Source organism: Camelina sativa, chromosome 1, assembly GCF_030686135.1.
Source record: "Camelina sativa cultivar CO46 ecotype springtype chromosome 1, ASM3068613v1".
NCBI classification, from domain to species: domain Eukaryota; kingdom Viridiplantae; phylum Streptophyta; class Magnoliopsida; order Brassicales; family Brassicaceae; genus Camelina; species Camelina sativa.
The window spans coordinates 751,323-776,626 of NC_141880.1; the positions used below are offsets into that span (position 1 = coordinate 751,323).

General features: G+C 34.1%; 5 protein-coding genes and 1 long non-coding RNA gene across 9 annotated transcripts; 3 read left to right on the forward strand and 3 right to left on the reverse strand.

Moving 5' to 3' along the window:
- Nucleotides 1-249: 249 nt before the first annotated feature.
- Nucleotides 250-8,325, forward strand: LOC104779252 (uncharacterized). Its single transcript, XR_015595083.1, has 3 exons — nucleotides 250-666; nucleotides 777-878; nucleotides 7,998-8,325. It is a non-coding gene; the product is annotated as an uncharacterized LOC104779252 (long non-coding RNA).
- A 1,338-nt stretch (nucleotides 8,326-9,663) lies between these two features.
- Nucleotides 9,664-11,055, forward strand: LOC104779397 (U-box domain-containing protein 21). Its single transcript, XM_010503748.3, has one exon. The coding sequence runs from the start codon at nucleotides 9,806-9,808 to the stop codon at nucleotides 10,934-10,936; it is 1,131 nt and encodes a 376-aa protein (XP_010502050.1). The 5' UTR covers nucleotides 9,664-9,805; the 3' UTR covers nucleotides 10,937-11,055.
- On the reverse strand, nucleotides 10,993-15,127 carry LOC104779325 (potassium channel SKOR-like). 2 transcript variants are annotated; one of them, XR_015556803.1, is made up of 11 exons: nucleotides 14,477-15,127; nucleotides 13,781-14,005; nucleotides 13,636-13,699; nucleotides 13,214-13,553; nucleotides 12,825-13,120; nucleotides 12,658-12,738; nucleotides 12,490-12,588; nucleotides 11,997-12,407; nucleotides 11,556-11,916; nucleotides 11,342-11,463; nucleotides 10,993-11,257 (listed from the first exon to the last, which is right to left on the reverse strand). XR_015556803.1 is itself a non-coding variant. In XM_010503701.3 (11 exons), the coding sequence occupies exons 1-11, from the start codon at nucleotides 14,719-14,721 to the stop codon at nucleotides 11,019-11,021; spliced, it is 2,493 nt and encodes an 830-aa protein (XP_010502003.1). In that variant the 5' UTR covers nucleotides 14,722-15,127; the 3' UTR covers nucleotides 10,993-11,018. The 2 variants fall into 2 exon arrangements, 1 of the variants encoding a protein (XP_010502003.1); XM_010503701.3 differs by having other exon boundaries at nucleotides 11,556-11,926.
- A 1,280-nt stretch (nucleotides 15,128-16,407) lies between these two features.
- Nucleotides 16,408-18,882, reverse strand: LOC104779443 (protein ABA AND ROS SENSITIVE 1). Its single transcript, XM_010503836.3, has 7 exons — nucleotides 18,198-18,882; nucleotides 17,979-18,078; nucleotides 17,625-17,787; nucleotides 17,233-17,524; nucleotides 16,993-17,068; nucleotides 16,851-16,897; nucleotides 16,408-16,738 (listed from the first exon to the last, which is right to left on the reverse strand). The coding sequence occupies exons 1-7, from the start codon at nucleotides 18,284-18,286 to the stop codon at nucleotides 16,552-16,554; spliced, it is 954 nt and encodes a 317-aa protein (XP_010502138.1). The 5' UTR covers nucleotides 18,287-18,882; the 3' UTR covers nucleotides 16,408-16,551.
- An 865-nt stretch (nucleotides 18,883-19,747) lies between these two features.
- Nucleotides 19,748-22,299, reverse strand: LOC104779537 (inositol-phosphate phosphatase). 3 transcript variants are annotated; one of them, XM_087510676.1, is made up of 13 exons: nucleotides 22,187-22,299; nucleotides 21,961-22,057; nucleotides 21,795-21,850; nucleotides 21,645-21,695; nucleotides 21,390-21,470; nucleotides 21,180-21,283; nucleotides 20,988-21,072; nucleotides 20,793-20,847; nucleotides 20,615-20,658; nucleotides 20,457-20,525; nucleotides 20,262-20,362; nucleotides 20,098-20,154; nucleotides 19,748-20,014 (listed from the first exon to the last, which is right to left on the reverse strand). In XM_087510676.1, exons 2-13 carry the CDS (start codon nucleotides 21,971-21,973, stop codon nucleotides 19,915-19,917), a joined length of 816 nt encoding a protein of 271 aa, XP_087366802.1. In that variant the 5' UTR covers nucleotides 21,974-22,057; nucleotides 22,187-22,299; the 3' UTR covers nucleotides 19,748-19,914. The 3 variants fall into 3 exon arrangements, with proteins under 3 accessions (XP_087366802.1, XP_087366842.1, XP_010502238.1); XM_087510716.1 differs by having other exon boundaries at nucleotides 22,163-22,216; XM_010503936.2 differs by lacking the exon at nucleotides 22,187-22,299 and having other exon boundaries at nucleotides 21,961-22,127.
- Nucleotides 22,300-22,538: 239 nt separating this feature from the next.
- LOC104779626 (IAA-amino acid hydrolase ILR1) lies at nucleotides 22,539-25,034 on the forward strand. The gene is made up of 5 exons (XM_010504040.3): nucleotides 22,539-23,105; nucleotides 23,220-23,345; nucleotides 23,861-24,175; nucleotides 24,259-24,387; nucleotides 24,462-25,034. Exons 1-5 carry the CDS (start codon nucleotides 22,752-22,754, stop codon nucleotides 24,891-24,893), a joined length of 1,356 nt encoding a protein of 451 aa, XP_010502342.1. The 5' UTR covers nucleotides 22,539-22,751; the 3' UTR covers nucleotides 24,894-25,034.
- The last annotated feature ends 270 nt before the right edge of the window (nucleotides 25,035-25,304 follow it).

Here is a 25,304-nt window from a genome sequence, read left to right on the forward strand (position 1 = left end):
AATACATTTTTTCTTAATAAATCCCACAAATATCAAATCAGTAGTGCCGTTGTAATAATAACACAACTCTTGATGGGGTCAGGGCAATGACTTGATGCTTCACCTGCTGCGATGTTTTTCTCTCTAATTCCCATTTGATATAATAAAATAGGGAATAAGCAAAAAAAAGTTAACAACAGTAAACGGTAGAAGGTAAAAAAAGTGACCGTTGCAATTTTTACAAGAACCCAACTAATATATATATAGAAAAGGAAACAACAACGTAACCAAACCTTAAAATTTCCATTTCTTTTCTTTTAAAAAAAACATAATCTCTTTGCTCTCATTCTCTCATCTCATCAACGCATTCTTGTAAGAGCGTTTTACCTAAAAAGTAAAGTGATTTTTACGTCGTCAGCTCTTTGGATTCTCCCAGTTAGCTTTCATGGAATCGATGAGCATGCCAAATTAACAAGTATCAAGTCTCTGCTCTCGAGTCTCGATCTCGTTGCTCTCCGGTCCAGATCGATATTTTACCTAATTCCTTTCAGTTCGTCGATCCCCGAGATTATCTATGCTCTCTCTCCGTCGTAAAGTGATGATCGACAACGGCATCAACGACGATCACTCTACGAGAGTCGGTATCTTCAACGACGACATTGACATCCAGAGATGAGAAGTGCGTCGGTATAAGTGGATTGATTATTATACTTTTTTAAAATATATATTTCTTTGAGTTTTTCCTTTACTATTTGGTAAAAAAAAAGTCACTGCGTGATTTAATTTCGACTTGATAGATATCACGAGAAAACATCTGCAAGACGGTGGACTTTTCAAGTCTGGCAATGGCGGCTTTGCTGTGTGGGCCCTCTTTCGACCTTCCAACGTCTTCAACCAAGGTATTTTTACTTATTCATTTTTTTTTACGTACTATTTGTAACTAATAATTTGAATTCACAAAAAAAAAAAAAAAACAGAAAATAATTATTAAATTACCGACACATAAACTAATTTTTAACAGTTTTAATAAACTATAAGTCATTTGAATTCAAAAAAAATAATAATGAAACATTTTGAAAAATAGATTAAGTTGTTAAATTTTTATATGTTGACGACAAATCTAGTTTAGACATTCGGTTCCTAGAATTTTTTTGGTCGGTCAATTGGTGTTATAGGTTCAACATATTTTCACATAATATAAATTTAACACATAAACTAGTTTTTTAAAAGTATTAGACTAAAATCGTTTGAATTTACAAAAACATAAAAATTAATAAATAAAAATAGTTTAAGTTGTTAAATTTTAATACGTTGACGACAAACCGAGCCTATGCATCCGGTCCTTAGGATTTCCTTTGGTCGGTTAGTTGGTGTTGTAGTTGTAGGTTCAACATGTTTTCACGTAATATAAATTTAACACATAAACTAGATTTTTAAAAGTTTTAGACTAAAATCGTTTGAATTCACAAAATAATAGTTTAAGCTGTTAAATTTTAATACGTTGACCACAAACCGAGCCTATGCATCCAGTCCTTAGGATTTTCTTTGGTCGGTAAGTTGGTGTTATAGGTTCAACATGTTTTCATCTAAATATAAATTTAACACATAAACTAGTTTTTCAAAAGTTTTAGACTCAAATCGTTTAAATTCACAAAATTATGAAAATTAATAAATAAAAATAGTTTAAGTTGTTAAATTTTAATATGTTGACGACAAACCGAATCTATGCATCCGGTCCTTAGGATTTCCTTTGGTCGGTCAGTTGGTGTTAAGGTTCAACATGTTTTCATCTAATATAAATTTAACATAAACTAGTTTTTTAAAAGTTTTCGACTAAAATCGTTTGAATTCACAAAAACATAAAAATTAATAAATAAAAATAGTTTAAGTTGTTAAATTTTAATACGTTGACGACAAACCGAGCCAATGCATCCGGTCCTTAGGATTTTCTTTGGTCGGTTAGTTGGTGTTGTAGGTTCAACATGTTTTCACGTAATATAAATTTAACACATAAACTAGTTTTTTAAAAGTTTTAGACTAAAATCGTTTGAATTCACAAAATAATAGTTTAAGTTGTTAAATTTTAATACGTTGACCACAAACCGAGCCTATGCATCCAGTCCTTAGGATTTCCTTTGGTCGGTAAGTTGGTGTTATAGGTTCAACATGTTATCATCTAAATATAAATTTAACACATAAACTAGTTTTTCAAAAGTTTTAGACTCAAATCGTTTAAATTCACAAAATTATGAAAATTAATAAATAAAACTAGTTTAAGTTGTTAAATTTTAATACGTTGACGACAAACCGAACCTATGCATCCGGTCCTTAGGATTTCCTTTGGTCGGTCAGTTGGTGTTATAGGTTCAACATGTTTTCATCTAATATAAATTTAACACATAAACTAGTTTTTTAAAAGTTTTAGACTACAATCGTTTAAATTCACAAAATTATGAAAATTAATAAATAAAAATGGTTTAAGTTGTTAAATTTTAATACATTGACGACAAACCGAGCCTATGCATCCGGTCCTTAGGATTTCCTTTGGTCGGTCAGTTGGTGTTGTAGGTTCAACATGTTTTCACGTAATATAAATTTAACACATAAACTAGTTTTTTTTAAGTTTTAGACTAAAATCGTTTGAATTCACAAAATAATAATTTAATTTGTTAAATTTTATTACGTTGACGACAAACCGAGTCTATGCATACCGTCCTTAGGATTTCCTTTGGTCGGTCAGTTGATGTTATAGAATCAACATGTTTTCATCTAAAATAAATTCAACACATAAACTAGTTTTTTAAAAGTTTTAGACTAAAATCGTTTAAAATCACAAAATATGAAAATTAATAAATAAAAATAGTTTAAGTTGTTAAATTTTAATACGATGACGACAAACCGAGCCAATGCATCCGGTCCTTAGGATTTTCTTTGCTCGGTTAGTTGGTGTTATAGGTTCAACATGTTTTCACGTAATATAAATTTAACACATAAACTAGTTTTTTAAAAGTTTTAGACTAAAATCGTTTGAATTCACAAAATAATAGTTTAAGTTGTTAAATTTTAATACGTTGACCACAAACCGAGCCTATGCATCCAGTCCTTAGGATTTCCTTTGGTCGGTAAGTTGGTGTTATAGGTTCAACATGTTATCATCTAAATATAAATTTAACACATAAACTAGTTTTTCAAAAGTTTTAGACTCAAATCGTTTAAATTCACAAAATTATGAAAATTAATAAATAAAACTAGTTTAAGTTGTTAAATTTTAATACGTTGACGACAAACCGAACCTATGCATCCGGTCCTTAGGATTTCCTTTGGTCGGTCAGTTGGTATTATAGGTTCAACATGTTTTCATCTAATATAAATTTAACACATAAACTAGTTTTTTAAAAGTTTTAGACTACAATCGTTTAAATTCACAAAATTATGAAAATTAATAAATAAAAATGGTTTAAGTTGTTAAATTTTAATACATTGACGACAAACCGAGCCTATGCATCCGGTCCTTAGGATTTCCTTTGGTCGGTCAGTTGGTGTTGTAGGTTCAACATGTTTTCACGTAATATAAATTTAACACATAAACTAGTTTTTTTTAAGTTTTAGACTAAAATCGTTTGAATTCACAAAATAATAATTTAATTTGTTAAATTTTATTACGTTGACGACAAACCGAGTCTATGCATACCGTCCTTAGGATTTCCTTTGGTCGGTCAGTTGATGTTATAGAATCAACATGTTTTCATCTAAAATAAATTCAACACATAAACTAGTTTTTTAAAAGTTTTAGACTAAAATCGTTTAAAATCACAAAATATGAAAATTAATAAATAAAAATAGTTTAAGTTGTTAAATTTTAATACGATGACGACAAACCGAGCCTATGCATCCGGTCCTTAGGATTTCCTTTGCTCGGTTAGTTGGTGTTATAGGTTCAACATGTTTTCACGTAATATAAATTTAACACATAAACTAGTTTTTTAAAAGTTTTATACTAAAATAGTTTGAATTCACAAAATAATAGTTTAAATTGATAAATTTTAATACGTTGACGACAAACCGAGCCTATGCATCCGGTCCTTAGGATTTCCTTTGGTCGTTCAGTTGGTGTTGTAGGTTTAACATGCTTTCACGTAATATAAATTTAACATATAAACTAGTTTTTTAAAGGTTTTAGACTAAAATCGTTTGAATTCACAAAATAATAGTTTAAGTCGTTAAATTTTAATAGGTTGACCACAAACCGAGCCTATGCATCCGGTCCTTAGGATTTCTTTTGGTCGGTCAGTTGGTGTTATAGGTTCAACATGTTTTCATCTAATATAAATTTAACACATAAACTAGTTTTTCAAAAGTTTTAGATTCAAATCGTTTAAATTCACAAAATTATGAAAATTAAAAAATAAAAATAGTTGACGAAAAACCGAACCTATGCATCCAGTCCTTAGGATTTCCTTGGTCGGTCAGTTGGTGTTATAGGTTCAACATGTTTTCATCTAATATAATTTTAACACATAAACTAGTTTTTTAAAAGTTTTAGACTACAATCGTTTAAATTCACAAAAATATGAAGATTAATAAATAAAAATAGTTTAAGTTGTTAAATTTTAATACGTTGACGACAAACCGAGCCTATGCATCCGGTCCTTAGGATTTCCTTTGGTCGGTCAGTTGGTGTTATAGGTTCAACATGTTTTCATCTAATATAAATTTAACACATAAACTAATTTTTTAAAAGTTTTAGACAACAATTGTTTAAATTCACAAAATTATGAAAATTAATAAATAAAAATAGTTTAAGTTGTTAAATTTTAATATGTTGACGACAAACCAAGCCTATGCATCCGGTCCTTAGGATTTCCTTTGGTCGGTCAGTTGGTGTTGTAGGTTCAACATGTTTTCACGTAATATAAATTTCACACATAAACTAGTTTTTTTAAAGTTTTAGACTAAAATCGTTTGAATTCACAAATTAATAGTTTAAGTTGTTGAATTTTAATATATTGACGACAAACCGAGTCTATGCATACGGTCCTTAGGATTTTCTTTAGTCGGTCAGCTGGTGTTATAGGTTTAATAAGTTTTTATCTAATATAAATTCAACACATAAAATAGTTTTTTAAAAGTTTTAGACTAAAATCGTTTAAATTCACAAAATATGAAAATTAATAAATAAAAATAGTTTAAGTTGTTAAATTTTAATACGATGACGACAAACCGAGCCAATGCATCCGGTCCTTAGGATTTCTTTTGGTCGGTTAGTTGGTGTTATAGGTTCAACATGTTTTCACGTAATATAAATTTAACACATAAACTAGTTTTTTAAAAGTTTTAGACTAAAATCGTTTGAATTCACAAAATAATAGTTTAAGTTGATAAATTTTAATACGTTGACGACAAACCGAGCCTATGCATCTGATCCTTAGGATTTCCTTTGGTCGATCAGTTGGTGATGTAGGTTCAACATGTTTTCACGTAATATTAATTTAACTCATAAACTAGTTTTTTAAAAGTTTTAGACGAAAATCGTTTAAATTCACAAAATAACAGTTTAAGTTGTTAAATTTTAATACGTTGACGACAAACCGAGCCTATGCATCTGGTCCTTAGGATTTCCTTTGGTCGGTCAGTAGGTGTTATATGTTCAACATGTTTTCATCTAATATAATTATAACACATAAACTATTTTTTTAAAAGTTTTAGACTAAAACCGTTTGAACTCACAAAAATATGAAAATTAATAAATAAAAATAGTTTAAGTTGTTAAATTTTAATACGTTAACGACAAACCGAGCCTATGCAGCCGGTTCTTAGGATTTCCTTTGGTCGGTCAGTTAGTGTTATAGGTTCAACATGTTTTCACGTAATATAATTTTAACACATAAACTAGTTTTTTTTTAAGTTTTAGACTAAAATCGTTTAAATTCACAAAAATATGAATATTAATAAATAAAAATAGTTTAAGTTGTTAAATTTTAATACGTTGACGACAAACCGAGCCAATGCAGCCGGTACTTAGTATTTCCTTTGGTCAGTCAATTGGTGTTATAGGTTCAACATGTTTTCACGTAATATAAATTTAACACGTTTTAGACTAAAATCGTTTGAATTCACAAAAACATGAAATTAATAAATAAAAAGAGTTTAAGTTGTTAAATTTTAATACGTTGACGACAAACTGAGCCTATGCATCCGGTCCTTAGGATTTCCTTTGGTCGGTCTGTTGGTGTTATAGGTTCAACATATTTTCACATAATATAAAATTTAGCACATAAACTAGTTTTTTTAAAAAAGTTTTTGACATAAAAATTAATAAATAAATATTGTTTAATTTGTTAAATTTTAATACGTTGACGACAAACCGAGCCTAGGCATCCGGTTCTTCCTTAGGATTACCTTTGGTTGGTTAGTTGGTGTTATAGGTTCAACATGTTTTCACGTAATATAAATTTAACACATAAACTAATTTTTAAAAAGTTTTAGACTAAAATCGTTTGAATTCACAAAGACATGAAAATTAATAAATAAATATAGTTTAAGTTGTTAAATTTTAATACGTTGATGACAAACCGAGCCTAAGCATCCGGTCCTTAGGATTTCTTTTGGTTGGTCAGTTGGTGTTATAGGTTTAACATGTTTTCACGTAATATAAATTTAACACATAAACTAATTTTAAAAAGGTTTATACTAAAATTGTTTGAATTCACAAAAACATGGAAACTAATAAATATTTAGTTTAAACTATTAAATTTTAATACGTTGACGACAAACCAAGTCTAGGCATCCGGTCCTTAGGATTTCTTTTGGTTGGTGTTATAGGTTCAACATGTTTTAACGTAATATAAATTTAACTCATAAACTAATTTTTAAAAAGTTTTTTAAAAAGTTTTACACTAAAATCGTTTGAATTAACAAAAACATGAAAATTAATAAATAAAAATAGTTTAAGCCGTTAAATTTTAATACATTAACGACAAACAAACCGAGCCTAAGTATCCGGTCATTAGGATTTCCTTTGGTTAGTGAGTTGGTGATATAGGTTCAACATGTTTTTACATAATATAAATTTAACACATAAATTAGTTTATGTTATTAGATTCAACATGTTTTTACATAATATAAATTTAACAGATAAACTAATTTTTAAAGAGTTTGAAGTAACAAAAACATGAAAATTAATAAATAAAAATAATTTAAGCTGTTAAAATTTAAATTTTAATCACCAACTTATGTTTCCATGTTTTTATTTTTTTTGCCATGGAACCATTATTTATAGGTTTATAATCTTTGATTGTAACTTAAACTTTTTTTCATTATTAATGAAATATTTACAATTTAGCAAAAAAAAAAAAATATATATATATATATACAATGACGACAAACCGGATGGCTAATACTTTGATATAGTAAGTTTTTTAACAGTTGGACCTACGGTAGGAATACGTTGGGTTTACGATAAAGCCCATATTATATTAGAACAATTACAAAACCCATTAGATAAGTAAACGGCGTCGTTGGCAGTAGTTAGCTCTATTGTTGGGTTGCCCTAAAACATCATCCCATGAGTAGCAGCAGCGTATATAAGTTGCGTTGTCTTTTTGCTTCACCTCTCCAATCTCAGTTTTTGTTTATGGCTTAGGATTTGAGGAGAAAGTAAAAGTTTTTCGTATTTGGCAGTGTTTAATTTTGTGTTAGGTCATCTAACAAAGCAAGATTGGTTTTAACTGTGTACCAATTTTGTGTCGGAAGATGACAACATTAGTTAATTGACCTCCATGGGCGTATTTATCTCCATGGAACTCTTCTCTTCCATAGAGTAGCTCTACGGAGGTCACACTTCCATATTTGTGTTTAGGTTTATCTGTCCGAATCAATCTCTAATCTATTGCCATTGGTTGAGTTCATGATTTTAATATCTTGTTGTAGTATTCTCTTAGAGCAGTGTTCTTTTTTGTTGTTGTTTGTTGAATCTTTTAAGTTACTGTTTTGACATTCCCATATTTTTTTGTTTGCAGTCATCCTTAAAGCAAATAGGTTATAACCTCTTTACCAAATTTGTGTCGGAAGATGACGACATTTATTTTGCCTCTCCATGACAGTTTTTCTTCATTGGGATTATTATTCTCTTCCATGGAGTAGATCTATGGAGGGGCACATTTTTGTGCAATCGATTAATGCGTTTGTGATCATTTTTATTGTGTTTTTTTTTTTTTGGTTTTAATCATTACATTATTTCAGCAGCCTGACGATTTCTTGGATTAAACAAACAACAAAAACAAACCAATGAAGCATTGTCCATTGAAACAGAGCAGTAATAAGAGAAAGGGTTTTAATTTTTAGTAATATGATTCATTGAGGATCTTACTGACTCTGATATAAGTGAGACCTGCTTTGATATCATGGGTTTTGCTGAGTAAGGTGAATAATTGAGTTTGAATGTCATAAAATATTCTCCCCCAATGTCTAGGTTTTCGTTTCAGTTCATTTTCTTCGTATTTAACCCTTTGATTAGCCTCTAAATTGAAAATACCAAACTAGTACTAAAGAAATGATTTTTTGAAGAATTGTTAATATATCTTCTTTTAACCATTTCAACACAAAAATGATTTTTGAAGAATTGTTAATATATCTTCTTCTAACCATTTCAACACAAAAATGGGTCTCGTATGTAAAAAAGCCCACAAGCCCAAATGATCGAATTATCCTGTCTGGTTCATCTAGATATTCATATTAGTCTACGCGTAAAATATTAGTTTATTGGACAAACAATGACGCGGGGAAAAGTAAACAAACACGGACCCGACGACGTATAAGCGACCCAGCCCCGAGTCGCACCGCCTGGGTGGTCTAAAGTCTTCCATACTTACTCGGTTTGTCATCTTTAAAAAAATTTAAATTAATTACTCCCTAACACAGTCTTTACTCTTAGTCTTAAGTCTTAATAAACTCTTTGATTATTACTTTTTTTTTTTTTACGATAACTCTTTGATTATTACTTTTATTATTTCAACTATGACTATTTTTCTTAATTCACGAATGAGTCTCACATGCGTACCCGATCCCGGTCCAAAATTTCCCATCTTTGTAATCTGTACTATATATACTATAATATTATACGTCATAGTAATATATATAAAGGACTCCTTACATGTCGTATAAATAAACAAACACACACAACATGGTATATCTAATCATTGATGATATATATATATATATATAATACCTATTCCAAATACCTCGAGTTAGGTATACATGCTATTTAATTTTAAGCGTAATCTTATATGTCTTTATGTAATGCTACATAGCCGGAAAAAAAAATTGTAATGCTACATAGTTTTTGGTATGACCGTATGATCGTAATAACACGCGTAATATTTTAAGTTTCTTTATGTTATGCTACATAGTTCTTGTATATGTTATAATTACGAAGCTTTGAATATTTTATACCAATATATAAATGAAGGTAAATCTAATTAACCGTCGAAACATATTCAAGTCATAAATCTGGACCCAGAATAATAATAATCCACAGGTTTTCAACGGTCAACATTCCAATTCAGTTCACAAACCTAAATCAAACGTTCCATTTCATACCATTTTCTCTTTCAAAGCTTTACACAACCTTTGACCATGTCTCTCTTTATATATATATATATATTATATATGTAGAAAACCACGTACATGCACATATAAAAACACGTCAAAGAAACATATATTTATACAAATCCCATAAACCCCGTTTCAGTCTTCATATCAAAACACCATCTAGAGAGAATATTTGATTTTGTTAGGTACCAAACAAACAAACAAAAAGAAAGAAATAATGGTGTTACCTTGGAGATCAGGAGTAGCAAAGAGACGTAATCAATTGACTTCCGGCGATATCTCCGTCGTGGAAACCAAGATTCCGGCTCAAATCCGATCATCATCGAGGATGGAGAGGATTAGGTCACCGCGGGTACAGTTGATACCGCGTGATGCGGTGGAGATAAGTCGGAGACTTGAAAACGCGGCGGCGCGTAAGGAATACGCCGAGTGTTTCGAGGTTGTTAGCAAAATCAAGAACTTGGGAGGAGGAGGAGACACGAACAAAAAGTATTTGGTCCAAAACGGCTGCGTTTTCGCGCTGTCTTCTTGTTTCGAAACATTCTCTGCGGCGCGTGATATACACTTGCGTCTCTTGGAGGAGATCTTGTATGTTCTGTCTTCCTGGTTGCCTCTGAATCGATCAGAAGGTTTCTCGAAGATGGGATCAACAGCTTCGCTTAACTGTCTCGTACGGTTCTTGAACTCCACGGATGCTAAAACGAGACAAAACGCTGCGTTTTGCATCAGAGAGGTTATTACAGTAGACAAGAGGTATGTGTATGCGTTAACAGATACCGAAGGAGCTTGTGAAGCATTAGTTAAGATCATCAGGGACTCTGTTTCGACTAGCTCCACGAAAGCATCTCTAATGGTGATTTACAGAGCGGTTTCGTGTAACGACAAGATCGCTTCAAGATTCGTTAGATTGGGTTTGGTTGAACTGCTCACAGAGATGATGGTGAACAACAATGCCGAAAAGAGCGTTTGCGAAAGATCTCTAGTTGTTCTAAACGCTACATGCGATAACGAGCTAGGCAAAGAAGATGTTCTTAGAAACGCTTTGATCGTTCCTCTTCTAGTGAAGAAGATTCTTCGAGTTTCGGATCTCGCGACACAATGTTCGGTCTCGATTCTTTGGAAGCTATGGAAGAATAACGGACAAGGTGATGATCGTTTGTTAGTTGAAGCTTTTCAAGTTGGTGCCTTTGAGAAACTTTTAGTACTCTTACAAGTCGGGTGCGAGGAGAAGACGAAGGAGAAAGCTAGCGAGCTCTTGCGGAATCTAAACCGTTGTAAAAATGAGATCGAGAAGACGAATTGTGTCGATTCTTCGATGCATTTGAAGAATGTCAAGAAATCTTTTTAATTAAGCAAACACAAGACACTAATATTCTTTGTAGTTACTCTGTTTCTAATACTCTGTTTTTGATTTTTTTTTGTTTGAATCATTATGTTTCAACAGTTAAATACAGTTTTTGTCCATCACTTATCAAATCTACATCATTAATTTTACCTTCATCTTCAGACAATATACAAGAAGCTTCCGGGACATTTAGTTGCTCCGCTGCAGTTTTTACAAGTTCTTCGATGCTTCGAGGCACCCACATTACTATCCCACGTCTTCTTTTCTCTTTTGTATCATCAGGATGTAAAGAATACACTGTACACTTCTTCTTATACGCTTTATCTGCAGATTATGGACAAATCGCTCATTAGCCTTACATATATAATAGAAACATTGATACTTTGACCTATATGCCGATTAAACTACCTTTAAACTCTTTGGAACCACTCGGAAACGAAGAGATCTGAGAACTTTTTGCGTCTTCGAGTAACTTTATCAACATCTTGTTCCCACAACCTAGGGCTTCATCCAGTGGAGTGTTTCCCCATCTAATTCAAATACAAAAAAAAAAAAGAGTCAGAAACCAAAAACAAACCAATCTTTATTTGTAAAATAACGAATAAGAAAAGCATTTAGCTACCTGTCTTTTGCAAGAACATTAGCACTTGCTTCTACCAATTGGATTGCCAAGACATAAAATCCTTCAGAGGCAGCTACATGTAGAGGTGTTCTGTGATCATAATCTTTGGAATTAGGATCAATTCCGTTACTGAGAAGCCGTTTCAAGAAATCGCTGTCTCCTTTCGCAACCACGGTGCATAGGAAAGTCCCGGCGTTCTCAATATTTAACGTAGCTCCTTCTTTCACGAGTAACGCCGCAACACGATCATTCCCATTCTTGATTGCTTCTAGTAACGGCGTGTTCCCCAACTTATCTTTGACATTTACATCTACTGATTCTTGAATAAGGTATAAAGTAATGTCTTCATATCCTCTTGAGGCTGCAAGATGCTGTCAAGACATGTTAGATATGTTACAATGTCGGATTAAAGAAACCAAACAACTCTAATTAAGACCATACCAGAGGCGATCTTCCGTCATAATCTGCTTTATTAGGGTCAGCTCCAGCTCGAATCAAACTCTTAAGCTGATAAAGATCACCGTAGAAAGCTGCGCTAATCAACTTCAAAGCTAGCTCTGCCTCTTGTTTACTGATATGAAAGGTTATATCAGATTCCAATTGCTTAATCCGGACATTAGATTCTTTCCCTTCAAGCAGATTGTTGAGAATCCTCCTTCCATCGTGGAAATATATCTCGAGAATGTTCATAAAAGATTGCTTATCGAGCCTTAGAAGCCGACATAGCTCGGAAACTCGAACTGTGTAAGGCTGAGGAATATTGCATAGGATAGAAATCTCCCCAAAGGAGTTATCTGGTTGTAGAAGTGCCACTATTTCTTCAGATCCATCCTTAGTTATACCAATCTCCTCCTAATTTAAATCAAAATCCTCTTGGTTTAATAATTTTCAACTTCAAACATGTATTGACAAAAAAATGCAAAATATTATTTACCAATACACCATGACAGACGAAGTAGAGTTGATCGACAACGCTTCCTTGCTCCATAATAATTTCTCCAGGGAGAAAGAACTCTTCATGTAGTCTTATAACCTGTAAATAAACCAAACTTGAGTTACCTGAAGATATTTTGATATTTACAGTCCAAGTCGAAAGGCTTACAATCTGGTTAATGAATTCAGACGAGCACCCACGAAAGAGAGGAACTTTCTCAATATACGGCAAGTATAAAGTTTGCGCAATCTGCAGTAAAAACGTAAGTTGACATTTTGCTCATCATCTGAATGTGAAATCTGAACAAACATCTCTAAAGCATTCATCATATATACCTTAGCACGGATAGAGACAGGGATGTCTTGAAGAGCAGCTACCTCGGTGTAGCTACTTTCGTACTGCAACCGCAAATGTCCTGTGATCTGACCACGGATGTTTCTACCTAGTTTGTTTCTGTTCATATACCGCATAATATCCGCCATCTTATCCCGGAATCTTTCTGTTTTCGAACCTTTTACAATCAAAGCTGTCATGTTACCAATTAAGTAAGCTCCTAGAATCATATCGAATGAAATATACACCATGGCGAATATCATTTCCCGCATATTAACCGCGTGTATATCTCCATAACCTGCATCAAAAGAAACATACCAATTAGGGGATGTTCATATAAACCGAAACAAAAGCAAAAAGATTCACCAAGTCTTCAGCTATCAGAACTTACCAACAGTTGCCATAGTAACAACTGCAAAGTACATAGAAGTAGTGTATCTAGTCCAAAGATCGATCTCTCTAAACTTCGAGTAACTGTAATCTCCCAACTTCAAACTTCCAATCCAAGTGTACCCTTCTTGAGAAGCAGGCAGCGTCGTGGCCAAGTAATAGAAGATACAAGCTGCGGTGTGAGTGCAATAGAGCTCGACGAATATAAGCTTGACGATTCTTGTGAAAAGGTAATTGATTCTTATATCTTTCTCCATCTTGTGGAAAAACAGAATCACTCTATGAACTCGATATAGCCTTATCAGCAATAGGTACCTCACTTCTTCTTTCTCACCTGCAGCCTGTTTTCGAATTCACAGTTTTCAAACACCTCGTTTGGTTTATCACGGTTTTAGCAAAATCAAAGAGTAAAAAAAAGTGTACCTTGTAGATGATATCCCATGGCATGCAAGCAAGTAAATCAATAATAAAAGACGATTTTAAGTACCTGCAGAAACGGCAAACACGTATCATACGAGTCTACTCAACACATTGTCAAGAAGACAGAAACAGAGGAGAGTATTAATACCGTAAGGCGATAGAGCTGCGTCTATAGACCATTCTGTAAGTGTGGCTATCTCGATAAGCGACGAAGAATGTCAAGACAATATCCATTAAGAAAGCGACTTGACCAGCGATATCGAGGATGAAGAGATTCTCTGGTAATCCTCTGAAGAAACCGAATTCGAGTGGAGTGAAGAAGGAAGAATAAAGTGCCCATATCATTATAAACATCGTCCACGCCTTGTACCACCTACGTAACGTAATGGAAGAATCTTGGTGATCAATCTTCTAGATTCTTTAGTAGCTAAACTAAACTCTTTAGTAACTGATATTGCTCCAAAACTAAAACTCATGGTCGTTAGAATTTTTAACGAACGAATCAATTGTGACCACTGAGAGACTGATACGTGTCATGAAGTTGGCGGGGAAACGAATGAATGAATAACCGAAGAAAAATGTAATGACAATAAAAAAGAAGATTTTGATAAACCACAGTCAAGCCCCTAAGTTTTTGTTTTCACTACAATGAACCCCAAAACTTGTTAAGCTGAGGATATTACCTTCTAAATTTATTTATTGGATTTAAGTAATAGCTACCCTTGAACTATAGAGCAAAGTAAGTAGACTAGAATAGAATAAAGTATAAAGCGTAGGGGTTACTTCTGAAACAATAGAAAAATGCGAGGACTCGGAACAAAATTTTGAAAGATGAATTTTTTACCGGTTATCGGGATGGACAATGGAGCCTCTGGAGATATCTCTGATTCCATTAATGACGGTGAACTTGCCGCCGCTACCTCCGCCGAAGTCTAACCCTAAGAAATTTGTGAGGGGATTAAATCTGTTCCCTCGCGATTCTACGATCCCATCACTGAAATCATCCACCTTGTAATCCTCCAATTCCACGTCCGATTCTCCGCCGCTCCGGTAAGAAACACCGCCGCCGCCGCCGCTAATTCCTCCCATTATACCTCCGGATCGCGAATTCAGGTTAAACCAGATAATTGGAGTTTTCAAGAAGACAAAAATCTCTTCTCTCTCTCTCTCTCTCTCTCTCTCTCTCTCTCTCTCTCTCTCTCTCTTATTTCCTTTTTTGTGATTTTTCAGTTATGCCTAAAACTGGCGCCTGAGTTTTCAAATTGTGAAATTTATCAGATAGAGAAAAAACAAATCAGCAACTCAAGTTAATTCGATGACTAATACCATCGAAGCAGCCAAATTTATAGAAAAAATTTCGTTGTTATTTTTTTGGGTTAGTGCTGTAACTGCTGTTGTTGTTATTATTATTTTTAATCAAAGTTCAAATCTTCATTGTAATTTTGTAACATATTGTAAAAAAGATATATATAATTAATATGCATTTATGTGTTCACTTTTAGTATATGACCTATGAAGAGCACCACATAAGTGATTAGAGTCTTTTATGACCACAAGAATATACAAGTTAACATGTGATAAAGTTTCTGCAGATTACGTTTGAAGAGTCGTCACTTAGCTTTTCTCTCATTTTTGTTCGTAAAAGGTTTCTTACTTTTTAATGCAAACCGGTTTATCTTTTATCAGGTTCATTCATGCATAAGTGCTCAGAGAATGATACTTCGGAAGGGATAATTCAATACTTATGATTGCTGTAGTATAGAATCTAGTATAGTAGTTATATTGTTTGGTAACGTAGGTCGAAGCCGATTGGTTTGTTTGTGTTTGTCAGTCTGTGTGTGTGTGTTTTTGATGTGGATGGACTCTAAACTGAAATGTCCCTAAAATTTTGATTCCCGTTGTGCTAACACTTTAGTTACTTTACCATTATAAAATTCACGTGACAATTTGAACCAAATGATTTGATCAAGACTAGATAATGTTAAGGTATTTAGAAGATTGAGTGCTTTCAATTAGGTCAGAGGTAATTAGTTGTATAATTTATGTTCTAATGGGGGGAATAGTTTAATTATATCAGTTGTGCATTAACCGACCTTTGCTTTGGTCTGTTCTCTCTTTTGTTTTGTGGACTCCTTTTCAAGTTGTAAACAAGATAACACAACGTTGTTATTTCCTTCCTTTTTGGTTATATTATCTCCATTTGAATATTTCATGTCAATGGCTTATAGTGGAAAGCAGGATGCAATTTATATACAAGTTATATAATAAGCATTAGCCACTCATTAATATCATTCACTAAAAAAAACGATTATTATCATTCATTAATATAATTATTTTTTGCTGAAAAAAAAAAAAAGCATTAGCCACTCACAAACAGTCCAAAATTCACTAAATATGAATATGTTTAGTTAGGGGTCTTCCTTCTTGTTTACTTGACCCCTAATGAGTTTCTAGACATACTTGACCCCTAATTGGTTTCCGGAACACATGTATTTGTTTAATACCCCACAAATAGTTTTAAGATGATTGTTAAATTTTGCACTTTCGGTTTAACAAAACTAGAATGAAACGAACAACCTGGTATTATGTATGGTTGGGATCATCATTGTCATTGATGATTTTTTTTTTGTCACCAAAGTGAAAGCTTTATCCACCTGAAACTGCTAGTAACTGCCACCGATTTCAGGTTTACCGCTTACACGAATATTGACCCTTTTTGGCAACTCCGGTTATGACAATTACGTTCTTGAGTTATACCCATAATTCCGATAACTATACTTAAACAGTTAAACATCTATTGATCCTCTGAAACTATAGATAATAAGCTTTGAGAATTCAAGATGAGGAATTGATAGCGTTCTCTGAGAATTTTAACAGAAGATGTTTTACCAGGACAAAGATTTTGAGACAAGTCTTTTTTCAAAGATGTTGAGCTCTCCAATCAACAGCGGAAACCTCGTCATCCTCCTCATCGCTGGGGGATTCTTCCTCGGTCTTCTTCAGCTTTTTAACAGACCCCTCAGAGGTTTTACTACGCTTTGCTAATCTAGCCGCTTTAAGTTCCATTTTCCTCCTCTTCAGAATCTCCACTTTCTCGTTGTATGATCTAGCAGAAGAAGATTAATAGGAGAAGCCAAGTGTTTACTTAATAGTTAATATTGAACAAGTCTCAACACTTTCATCTTCTTGCTATATAATCAACTAATGTATCAAATTACCTTTGCTCTCTTTGTTCCTCCTCTTCTATGGTTTCAGCAGCATCGACCTGAGAATTAGTGTGGGAAAGAGGGGTTGTCAACTTTAAAAGACAGCTTATGATGTTGGCAGCAATTATATTATAGTTACAGAAAGTTATCTGACCTCTTCTTCTTCCATGCGGCTATCCACTACTTGAAGATCTTCTTGTATCAACTTCTCAAATTCTTTATATTCATCCCTGAAAAGAGATCCATGTTTATATAAGTTCACAAACAGAGTTATTTGGTACAAAGTCTTTTACATTCCCAAACGTCATGAAATGTAACAGACACATAACAGCAGAGCTTTCAAATTTGATTTTCCTGCATCTGAAAAAGTAAAAGCAAAAACAAGAAAACTCACTTGATATCTGGTTTGACGAGCTTTATTCCACGGGCAAGCAGGTCAGCTTCTTTATTATCGAAAAAACCGGACGGGAGGGCACCTTTCACCGCTGGTTTAGTTTCTGAACCACCTGTAGCCTGTGTCTGACTCTCTTGAGGTTCACTGGTGGTTTTGGTAATTGAAAAATCGGTTATCTGATTATCAAAGAATCCGGCTGGAAGAGGTCCCTTTGTCTTGCTTGTTTCTGAACCTGTAGACTGCTTTGATTGCTGTATATTCTTGGAATTTGGCAATTCTACTTCTCCAGATTCTGAGCATATATATTTTAAACTAGTAAGGTTTTTGCTAGGAAACTCAACTAACAAATAAAAAAAACTACCGCTGAAAGTGCATTAGCCAGTCATGATTACCTCTAGCAGGTTCACGATTTTCGAAGAAATTTGGCGGAAGACCAGATGATGTCTGAGATTTGGATGGTTTAGCCAAAGTTTCAGATTTTGCTGGCTGATGAGTTACAGCAGGTTTGCTACCCCGTTGAACTCCCGCTGCACTAGCTTTGAGATTATCGATTGCCTGTCCCAAGAATTCATTAACCAAACCTAAGTTACTACTAACATAAACACAGACTCTAAAGCCAACTACTAGAAGAAGTTAATTAACAAAAGCCCCCCACAATTTAGTAGCAGCAATCCATAATCAAAATATAAAAGCATGAATTTTTAACTCTTTAACACACCTCTATCACAAAAGCATGAATCTTTTACCTCGTGATGCTTACGAGAAGCTTGGTGTACATCCCAGAGTGATTCAGATTTCAACACGACATTGCAGACTCGACATACAGGCTGGTCTGATTCATTGTACCTACAAACAAATCCACAGAACATAAATCTTCATCCCAAACTGTAATCACCTCTACAACTACAGCTCAAGCCCAATCCCAGAGAACCCCACAAAAATTTAAGATGCTACAATGGTTTTACCTAACGAGAGGAGAATCTATGCGAGTGTCTTTCTTCTTGGCGTTGAGTTTAGAGCGAAACATCGCCTTCTTCTTCGCTTGAACATCCATCGCTCTCCTTGGAAGCAACAACAAACCCAGGTAATGTATACGAGAAGATCTGAGAAATTCGTCTACACTACAAATCCTTAGAAGATGGATTTCACCACAACCTACTAAGACCGTCAGAATCAAAACGTCTCCCTCCTCCGTTCTTCTTCTCCGCAATCTCTTCTACGGGTCGGGTCGAACAAAGCGGTTTAGTCTTACAACTTTTGGGCTGATTTTTGGGCCGCTAACAAATACTGGGCCACTCAATAATATCTCATCGGTTATTACAATATGGATTATTCACAGCAAAAATAAAAATAAAGTAAACTTTTTTATTTCTTGTTTTTTTGGGGAAACTTTTTTATTTCATCTTCAAATTTAATAACTAAACATCGAAACTCAAAAACTACAAAATCAAGACTCTGAAAAACAGAATTATAAGAACATTCGTATGAAGTTTTTGAATTAAGCTCACAAGGAGTTGTTTATTATTAGGGATTATTGCACTCACACCCACTTTGGGTTCAATTTGTTGCACCCACACACACTTTACAAACTTGCTATACTTTCTTAAGTTTGTTGCTTAGATGTCATTGTTAGTTGGACAATTTTGCCCATCTCCTCTTTCTCACCTTATTTTCTCTATTTTTTTTCTTTTTTTGTTATTAACACTTTAAATGGTTATCATAAAACAAATTATCTATTTATTTATATAAAATATGTTATGATTATATATTTTCTATATTTTAATATACATATTGCTATATTTTTGATGAATTTTTAGATTATAAAGTATCCATTTGTCGTTGAATATTTGTTCAATGATAAGTGGATAGTCAGTTGCAGTATTGTTAATAGATAATTACTTGTGTTTATTCATACAGAATAGAAAGAATACACATCAATTCAGGTGACTATGACAACATGTCCATATAGAAACATATGGGGTTATAGTGCAATTTGTGGATACGACATTTGTCCACATGGATAACTATTTGTGGATACAATATTTGTGGATACATTATTTGTCAAACTTATCCAAATAGATAACTATTTGTGGATACAATATAAGTAATGAATAACACTCAGATCGAATTTCATATAAAACTAATAAAATCACAATAAAACCAAGAAAACCCAGATCGAATTTTATATAATCTAAAGTGATAAGGAAAAAGATCTAAAGATTTCACCTTCTCTAGATTTTCACCATTGTTGGAATGGTTTTTTTAAACTTTAGAAAAGGAATGTGAGAGAGAAAGAGAGAGAAAGTTAAATAAGCTTTTCTCTTTTAATAGATGAACAAAAGCAAAACAAGGAAGAAGAAAATGTATTGTTTGGTTGAATAATTGTGAGAGAGATAGAGAGAGAAAAAATAGAAGGTGTTAGAAGGAGTAGGGGTAATATGTAATTAAACTTGAGAAAAGTATATGAGCAGTAAAAAGTAAGTGTGAATGTTAATACTTTTGGAGAAAGTAGGTGTGGGTGCAAAATTCCCTTATTATTATTAACTTTTTTGTCAACTGAGTTTAAAAGAAATACTTTAATTTGTTACCAAACCAACTAACAAATTGTAAAGTTTTTGAATCTGAGAGTTCATCAAAAGGTTAAGACCATTTTTTGTAACAATAATGATTAACAACTCTCCTTCATGCCTTAGTAAGCTGCAACGCCTCCACGAATAACTCCTTCAGAGAAGCGTTTGATGCTGCAACTCTCTGCGATGTGATGTCCAAATCTTTACCCGATCTGTTGAACACACACACACAAAAAGACAGTTAAATACAGTTGGAACGTTGAGTGTGTGTGTTTGGTTTAGTCTCAACACTTACGGATCAAAAATGAGTCCGCCAGCTTCTTTAACGATCACAATTCCTGCTGCAATGTCCCTGTCAAAATTGGTATTATGCCATCAAGATCTAGTCGTGTTTCTGCAAGAATGAAACTTTTTTTCTAATCCAAGCAAAGCGGAAAAAAGAAGAAGAAGACGATTTACCATGGACCACCGAAACCGACTTCATAAAAGATATCAACTCTTCCACACGCGACACCACAGAGGTCCAGTGCGCACGAGCCACTCATCCTAAGTGACCTAACCTGTGAATGAATGAAAGAGAAGACACAATCATTAGTTTTGGCAGAGGTTAGAGGCAAGTGGTGGAGTTCCAAAATTCTCTCAATAAACTTTCACCTTGGTTAACAGACTGTTGATTCTGTTGGTTGTATCGTCTAATGTAGCTTTATCACGTTTAGTACCAGCCTGTATGTAATTGGCCATATAAACCCTGAGGAAGAGGCTCCAAAGCAATCTAGTTTGATAGTGTAAAAGAAAAGGAGCCAGGATTTTACCTCTGTTACGAGCAAAGCAGTAACAAGTTCGCTCTGAGTTGATACTGCATAAAAGAACGTTGTTTGAGTTAAAAAAAAAAAATGGAAGAACTCCAGTCTCTGAGCCAGGGTAAGCTATCCTATTGATGCAATAGATAAAGATCAACAAAATATTTAAGTCTCTAGAACAATTGCTAACCTTTAATTGGCTTTCCATTCAAGAATGCTCCTTTACCTTGGACACCGGTAAATAGCTGTTTATCATTGCATAACATGTAAAAACGTCACAATACATTCATGTCCAGAAACATCATCAAGGAAACTATCTATAATGGTAACTGGTATCGATCAAAGATACTTGAACCATTAGAAAGGTTTACACACAGTTTATTACCTCATCCATAATCGGATTAAAAACGACACCAACCACAGGGACTTTTCCAATGGTAAGCCCAATGGAAACACACACAAAAGGGAACCTGAGGATAATCAGCATTTGGTCTTGTTTCAATAAAATGTGAGAAAAAAAACACACACACAATCATTCAAATGGAAAAATCAGGCAAGAACATATATATATGTTTACCCGTGAACGAAATTAGTAGTTCCATCAAGAGGATCAACAATCCAAGTTGGTTCATCAGTCAGTTCAGTGACACCGAATGCAGCAGTAGTTTCTTCTCCAATGAACTAAACCCATAGCCAAAAACTCTCATGATCTCAATGCAAGGAAAGAGGAGCTAACAAAGATCCAACAAAAGGGGAGTTGAACGTTAGAGAAGGAATAATAAATCACCTTGTGGTTGGGAAAAAGCTGCTTGAGATGATTAAACACGAGTTCTTCACATCCTTTATCAGTCTCTGTCACCAAATCCACCTAAGAAACAACAACAATTTTCAGGAACCAAAGAAGTAGCAATTCCCAAAACAAAATTGACACTCTGTGATTAGAAGTAGCAATTCCCAACTTTTGTGTGAGACGAAATAAAGATGCAATCTTGCAATAAACGTTATAAGAGCAAAGGGAAAAAACTAAAAAAAAAAAAAAAACCTGGCCTTTGTGTTCAACATGTTTGGTCTCGTAAAACCCTTTACGAATGACCTGGAGAATGAAACCAAATAAGCGAAATTAAATCATGATTACCCAGACGATCGTCCAAAACCTAAGGAGATCGAATCAGAGAGAGAGCGAGAGAGAGACCTGTCCAGCTTTTTTAGCGGCATCAATGGCAGCAGCTAAGAACTGATCTAGAGAATCTACATAAAAAATCAATGTCGCCCAATAAAATAAAACAAATAAGCAAATGAGAAAACAGAGTAATACAAAAAAAGAAGTTAACTGAGATTTGAACCCTGGTTTTCTTTACCATTGTCCGCCATATTCGCTGAAAGGAGGAAGAGAGAAGACGAATAGAGTGATGCTTTGCTTTTGTTGTGTGGATGGTTCTTCTTCTTCTTCTTCTTCTTCAAAAAAAAAAAAAAAAAAAAAAAAAAAAAAAGTTACGGTTTTCTTTTTTGGGCATAAACCGAATATTCTAGGCATCTCTAATCTTCGAATATACAAATTACCCAATTAGGATCCAATATTATTACCCCAATTATCAAACTATCAAAGCTTTGAGAGATTCGTTTTCCAAAAAGCTAACTTAACCAATTTAAAGGATTAGATTCGACCTCAATTTTGACATCCAAACCAAGACTATTTTACGGGTTCGGGGTGAATCCGAGTCGTCGTATTTAGGCTTGATACAATTATTGGGCTAATTCTGAATTGTTATGGGCCGGACTCAGCATGCAATGTTTTTTTTTTTAGTCCAAAAGAGTCAAAATTATCATTAACATAAATGGTAAAATCGTGTATCAAAAAGAAATCAATCATTTTTACGAATTTATTCCTTTCATACCGTTGGTATTCATTCATTCATTGTATCCAAAATTTCAAATTACGTATTCAAAAGCAAAAGCTTTTCCCTTTTATTATAGTCTTTTCATTTTTTTTGTCATGTCACATTAACAATGCTATAAACATAGATAACATGATCTGATCTGAGGCCTATAGTTTAATAAAAACGATTAATTAAACAGTTTCCAACACGTGGTGTAAAATTTACGTATATACACATATACAGTCTCCGTCGTCTTTTAGAAAGAAATCAGAATGAGTATCTTCTTTGTCTACTCCGTCGTCACCTTCTTCTGTCTCCTTCTTTTGTCTCCAGCTCGGAGCTATGATTACGGGTCGGGTCTCGAGTCACTTGCTCGCGGGATGCTCGAATCAGCCAAGGACCCTGAGTTCTTCGAGTGGATGAGAGGGATCAGGAGGAGGATTCACGAGCACCCAGAGACTGGGTTTCAGGAGTTCAAAACGAGTCAACTCGTTCGAGACGAGCTTGATTCACTCGGAGTGGAGTATAAGTGGCCTGTTGCGAAGACTGGCGTCGTGGCTTGGATCGGATCCGATTCCAAACCCGTTTTCGGACTTAGAGCAGACATGGACGCACTTCCGTTACAGGTTTTTTTTTTTTTTAAAAAAACTAAAATCAAAAATCCGATTTTTACTCGATTTTTAGGTTACTTTGGCTAATGAATTTGAAAGAATTGATGACTGTGATTGGGCAAACAAAAGGAATTAGTGGAATGGGAATCGAAGAGTAAAGTAGATGGAAAGATGCATGCTTGTGGTCATGATACTCACGTTGCTATGCTTCTTGGAGCTGCTAAGCTTCTTCACTCCAGTAAACATCTCATCAAGGTCTCTCTCTCCTTATATATATGTATATACACAATAGAACATGGGCTTGATTAAGTCAAATGTGGATTGGTGTTTCCTCAGGTTCTAATCTACAGTTATTTGTGTTTACTGTATGCCTATGATTGATTTTATTGTAATTCCCTGCAATGAGAATGTCAACTTTCTAAATGGGCCAGATTCTGATTTTTTAAAAATTTTTGGGGTTTTGAGTGAATCAATAGTGTGATATGGTTTATTGATTTGGTACAAATGACATTATTTTGAATGAAACAATAGTACTGTCTTTACTTGGATCATACTCTGACTTTGGTGAATTTTTGGGCTTTTAAATGAAACAGTAGTGTGTGTACATACATACACACAATAGTAACATGTTTAATTGATTATAGTGTGTTTGCCCCCAAGCTATCAAAATGTGAAATTTCTATAAGGTCAGATTCTTATTTAGTGAATCTTTGGGGGGCATTTGAATTAAACACAATTTCTTGTTGTTGAATTTTTTTAATTTGCAAAAGGGGACTGTGAAACTTGTGTTTCAACCAGGAGAGGAAGGTTATGGAGGTGCATATGAAATGCTAAAAGATGAGATTCTAGACGACTTAGATGGGATTCTCAGCGTTCATGTCTTTCCATCTATCCCATCCGGTGGCATTGGCTCTAGGCCTGGGACCGTTCTTGCAGGTGCGGGATTGTTTACAGTCACAGTTCACGGTCAAGGTAGCCACGCGGCTACACCACATTTCTCTAAAGACCCGGTTCTTGCAGCTTCTTCCGCTGTTGTTGCCTTGCAACAGATTGTTTCACGGGAAATGGATCCACTCGAAGCTGGTGTAAGTTTGTTTTCCACTTTTAAAGCATTGTCTTTTATGAATCAGAGTCTTGATTGAATGAGTGGAAATGAATGTTTTACCAGGTCGTTACTGTTGGATACATTGAAGGGGGTCATGCTAAAAACGTAATACCGGAGAGTGCTAAATTTGGAGGTACTTTCAGAAGCTTAAGCAACGATGGGCTTCTATATATTCAAAGACGAATCAAAGAGGTATAAAGAGATCAATTTACACATTTTTCCCTACAACCTTGTTCTATTATTCTTGATGATATATGATGATGCAGATTTCAGAGGCACAAGCATCAGTATACCGATGCAAAGCAGAAGTAAACTTCGAAGAAAAAAAGCCGTCACTTCACCCGGTAATGATGAACGACCAAAGCATATACGAGCATGGTAAAAAAGTAGCGGAAGCCATGATTGGAAAAAGTAACTTCCATGATTTTCCGGTGACAATGGGAGCAGAGGATTTCAGCTTCTTCACTCAAAAGACTAAGGCTGCGATTTTCGTGCTTGGGATAAAGAATGAGACGCTAGGCGCTGGTAAGCCTCTTCATTCGCCTCACTTCTTTATTGATGAAGAAGCTCTTCCTGTTGGGGCTGCTCTTCACGCAGCCATGGCCGTTTCTTATTTGGATAAACATGGTCATGTCCATGACGATGAGGTTAAGAGTGAATCCATTATAGAATGTGTTCAGCATTTGGGTCATTCGTAGACTTGTAATAATCATCCAAGTTGTATTGAAAACTTGGAAATTAGGTGAGGTTAGGTTTCGGGGTTGGGAAGAATGTTTGTTATATAGTCTACACTTGAATAATGAAATTAGTTCGCGGTTTGACCAGCGGGATAACCCCAATAGACTGATATTGTTTACGTGTTCACCCATTTTACAACAAAATACATATAAAAAGTCACGAGAAAGCACCCACTTTCATTTAAAATAAAATTTGACACTACGCGAATAAGGGAAAAAACAAAGCAATTTGAAATTGAATAGTATCTACTTTGTAACAATAGTGATACAATATCAATATCATTACTTCATTCTTGTGTCACAACTTATATTTGTTAATATGCATGTTGCTAAAAAAAAAAAAAGCATATGAAGGGAACCAAATATAGAAGT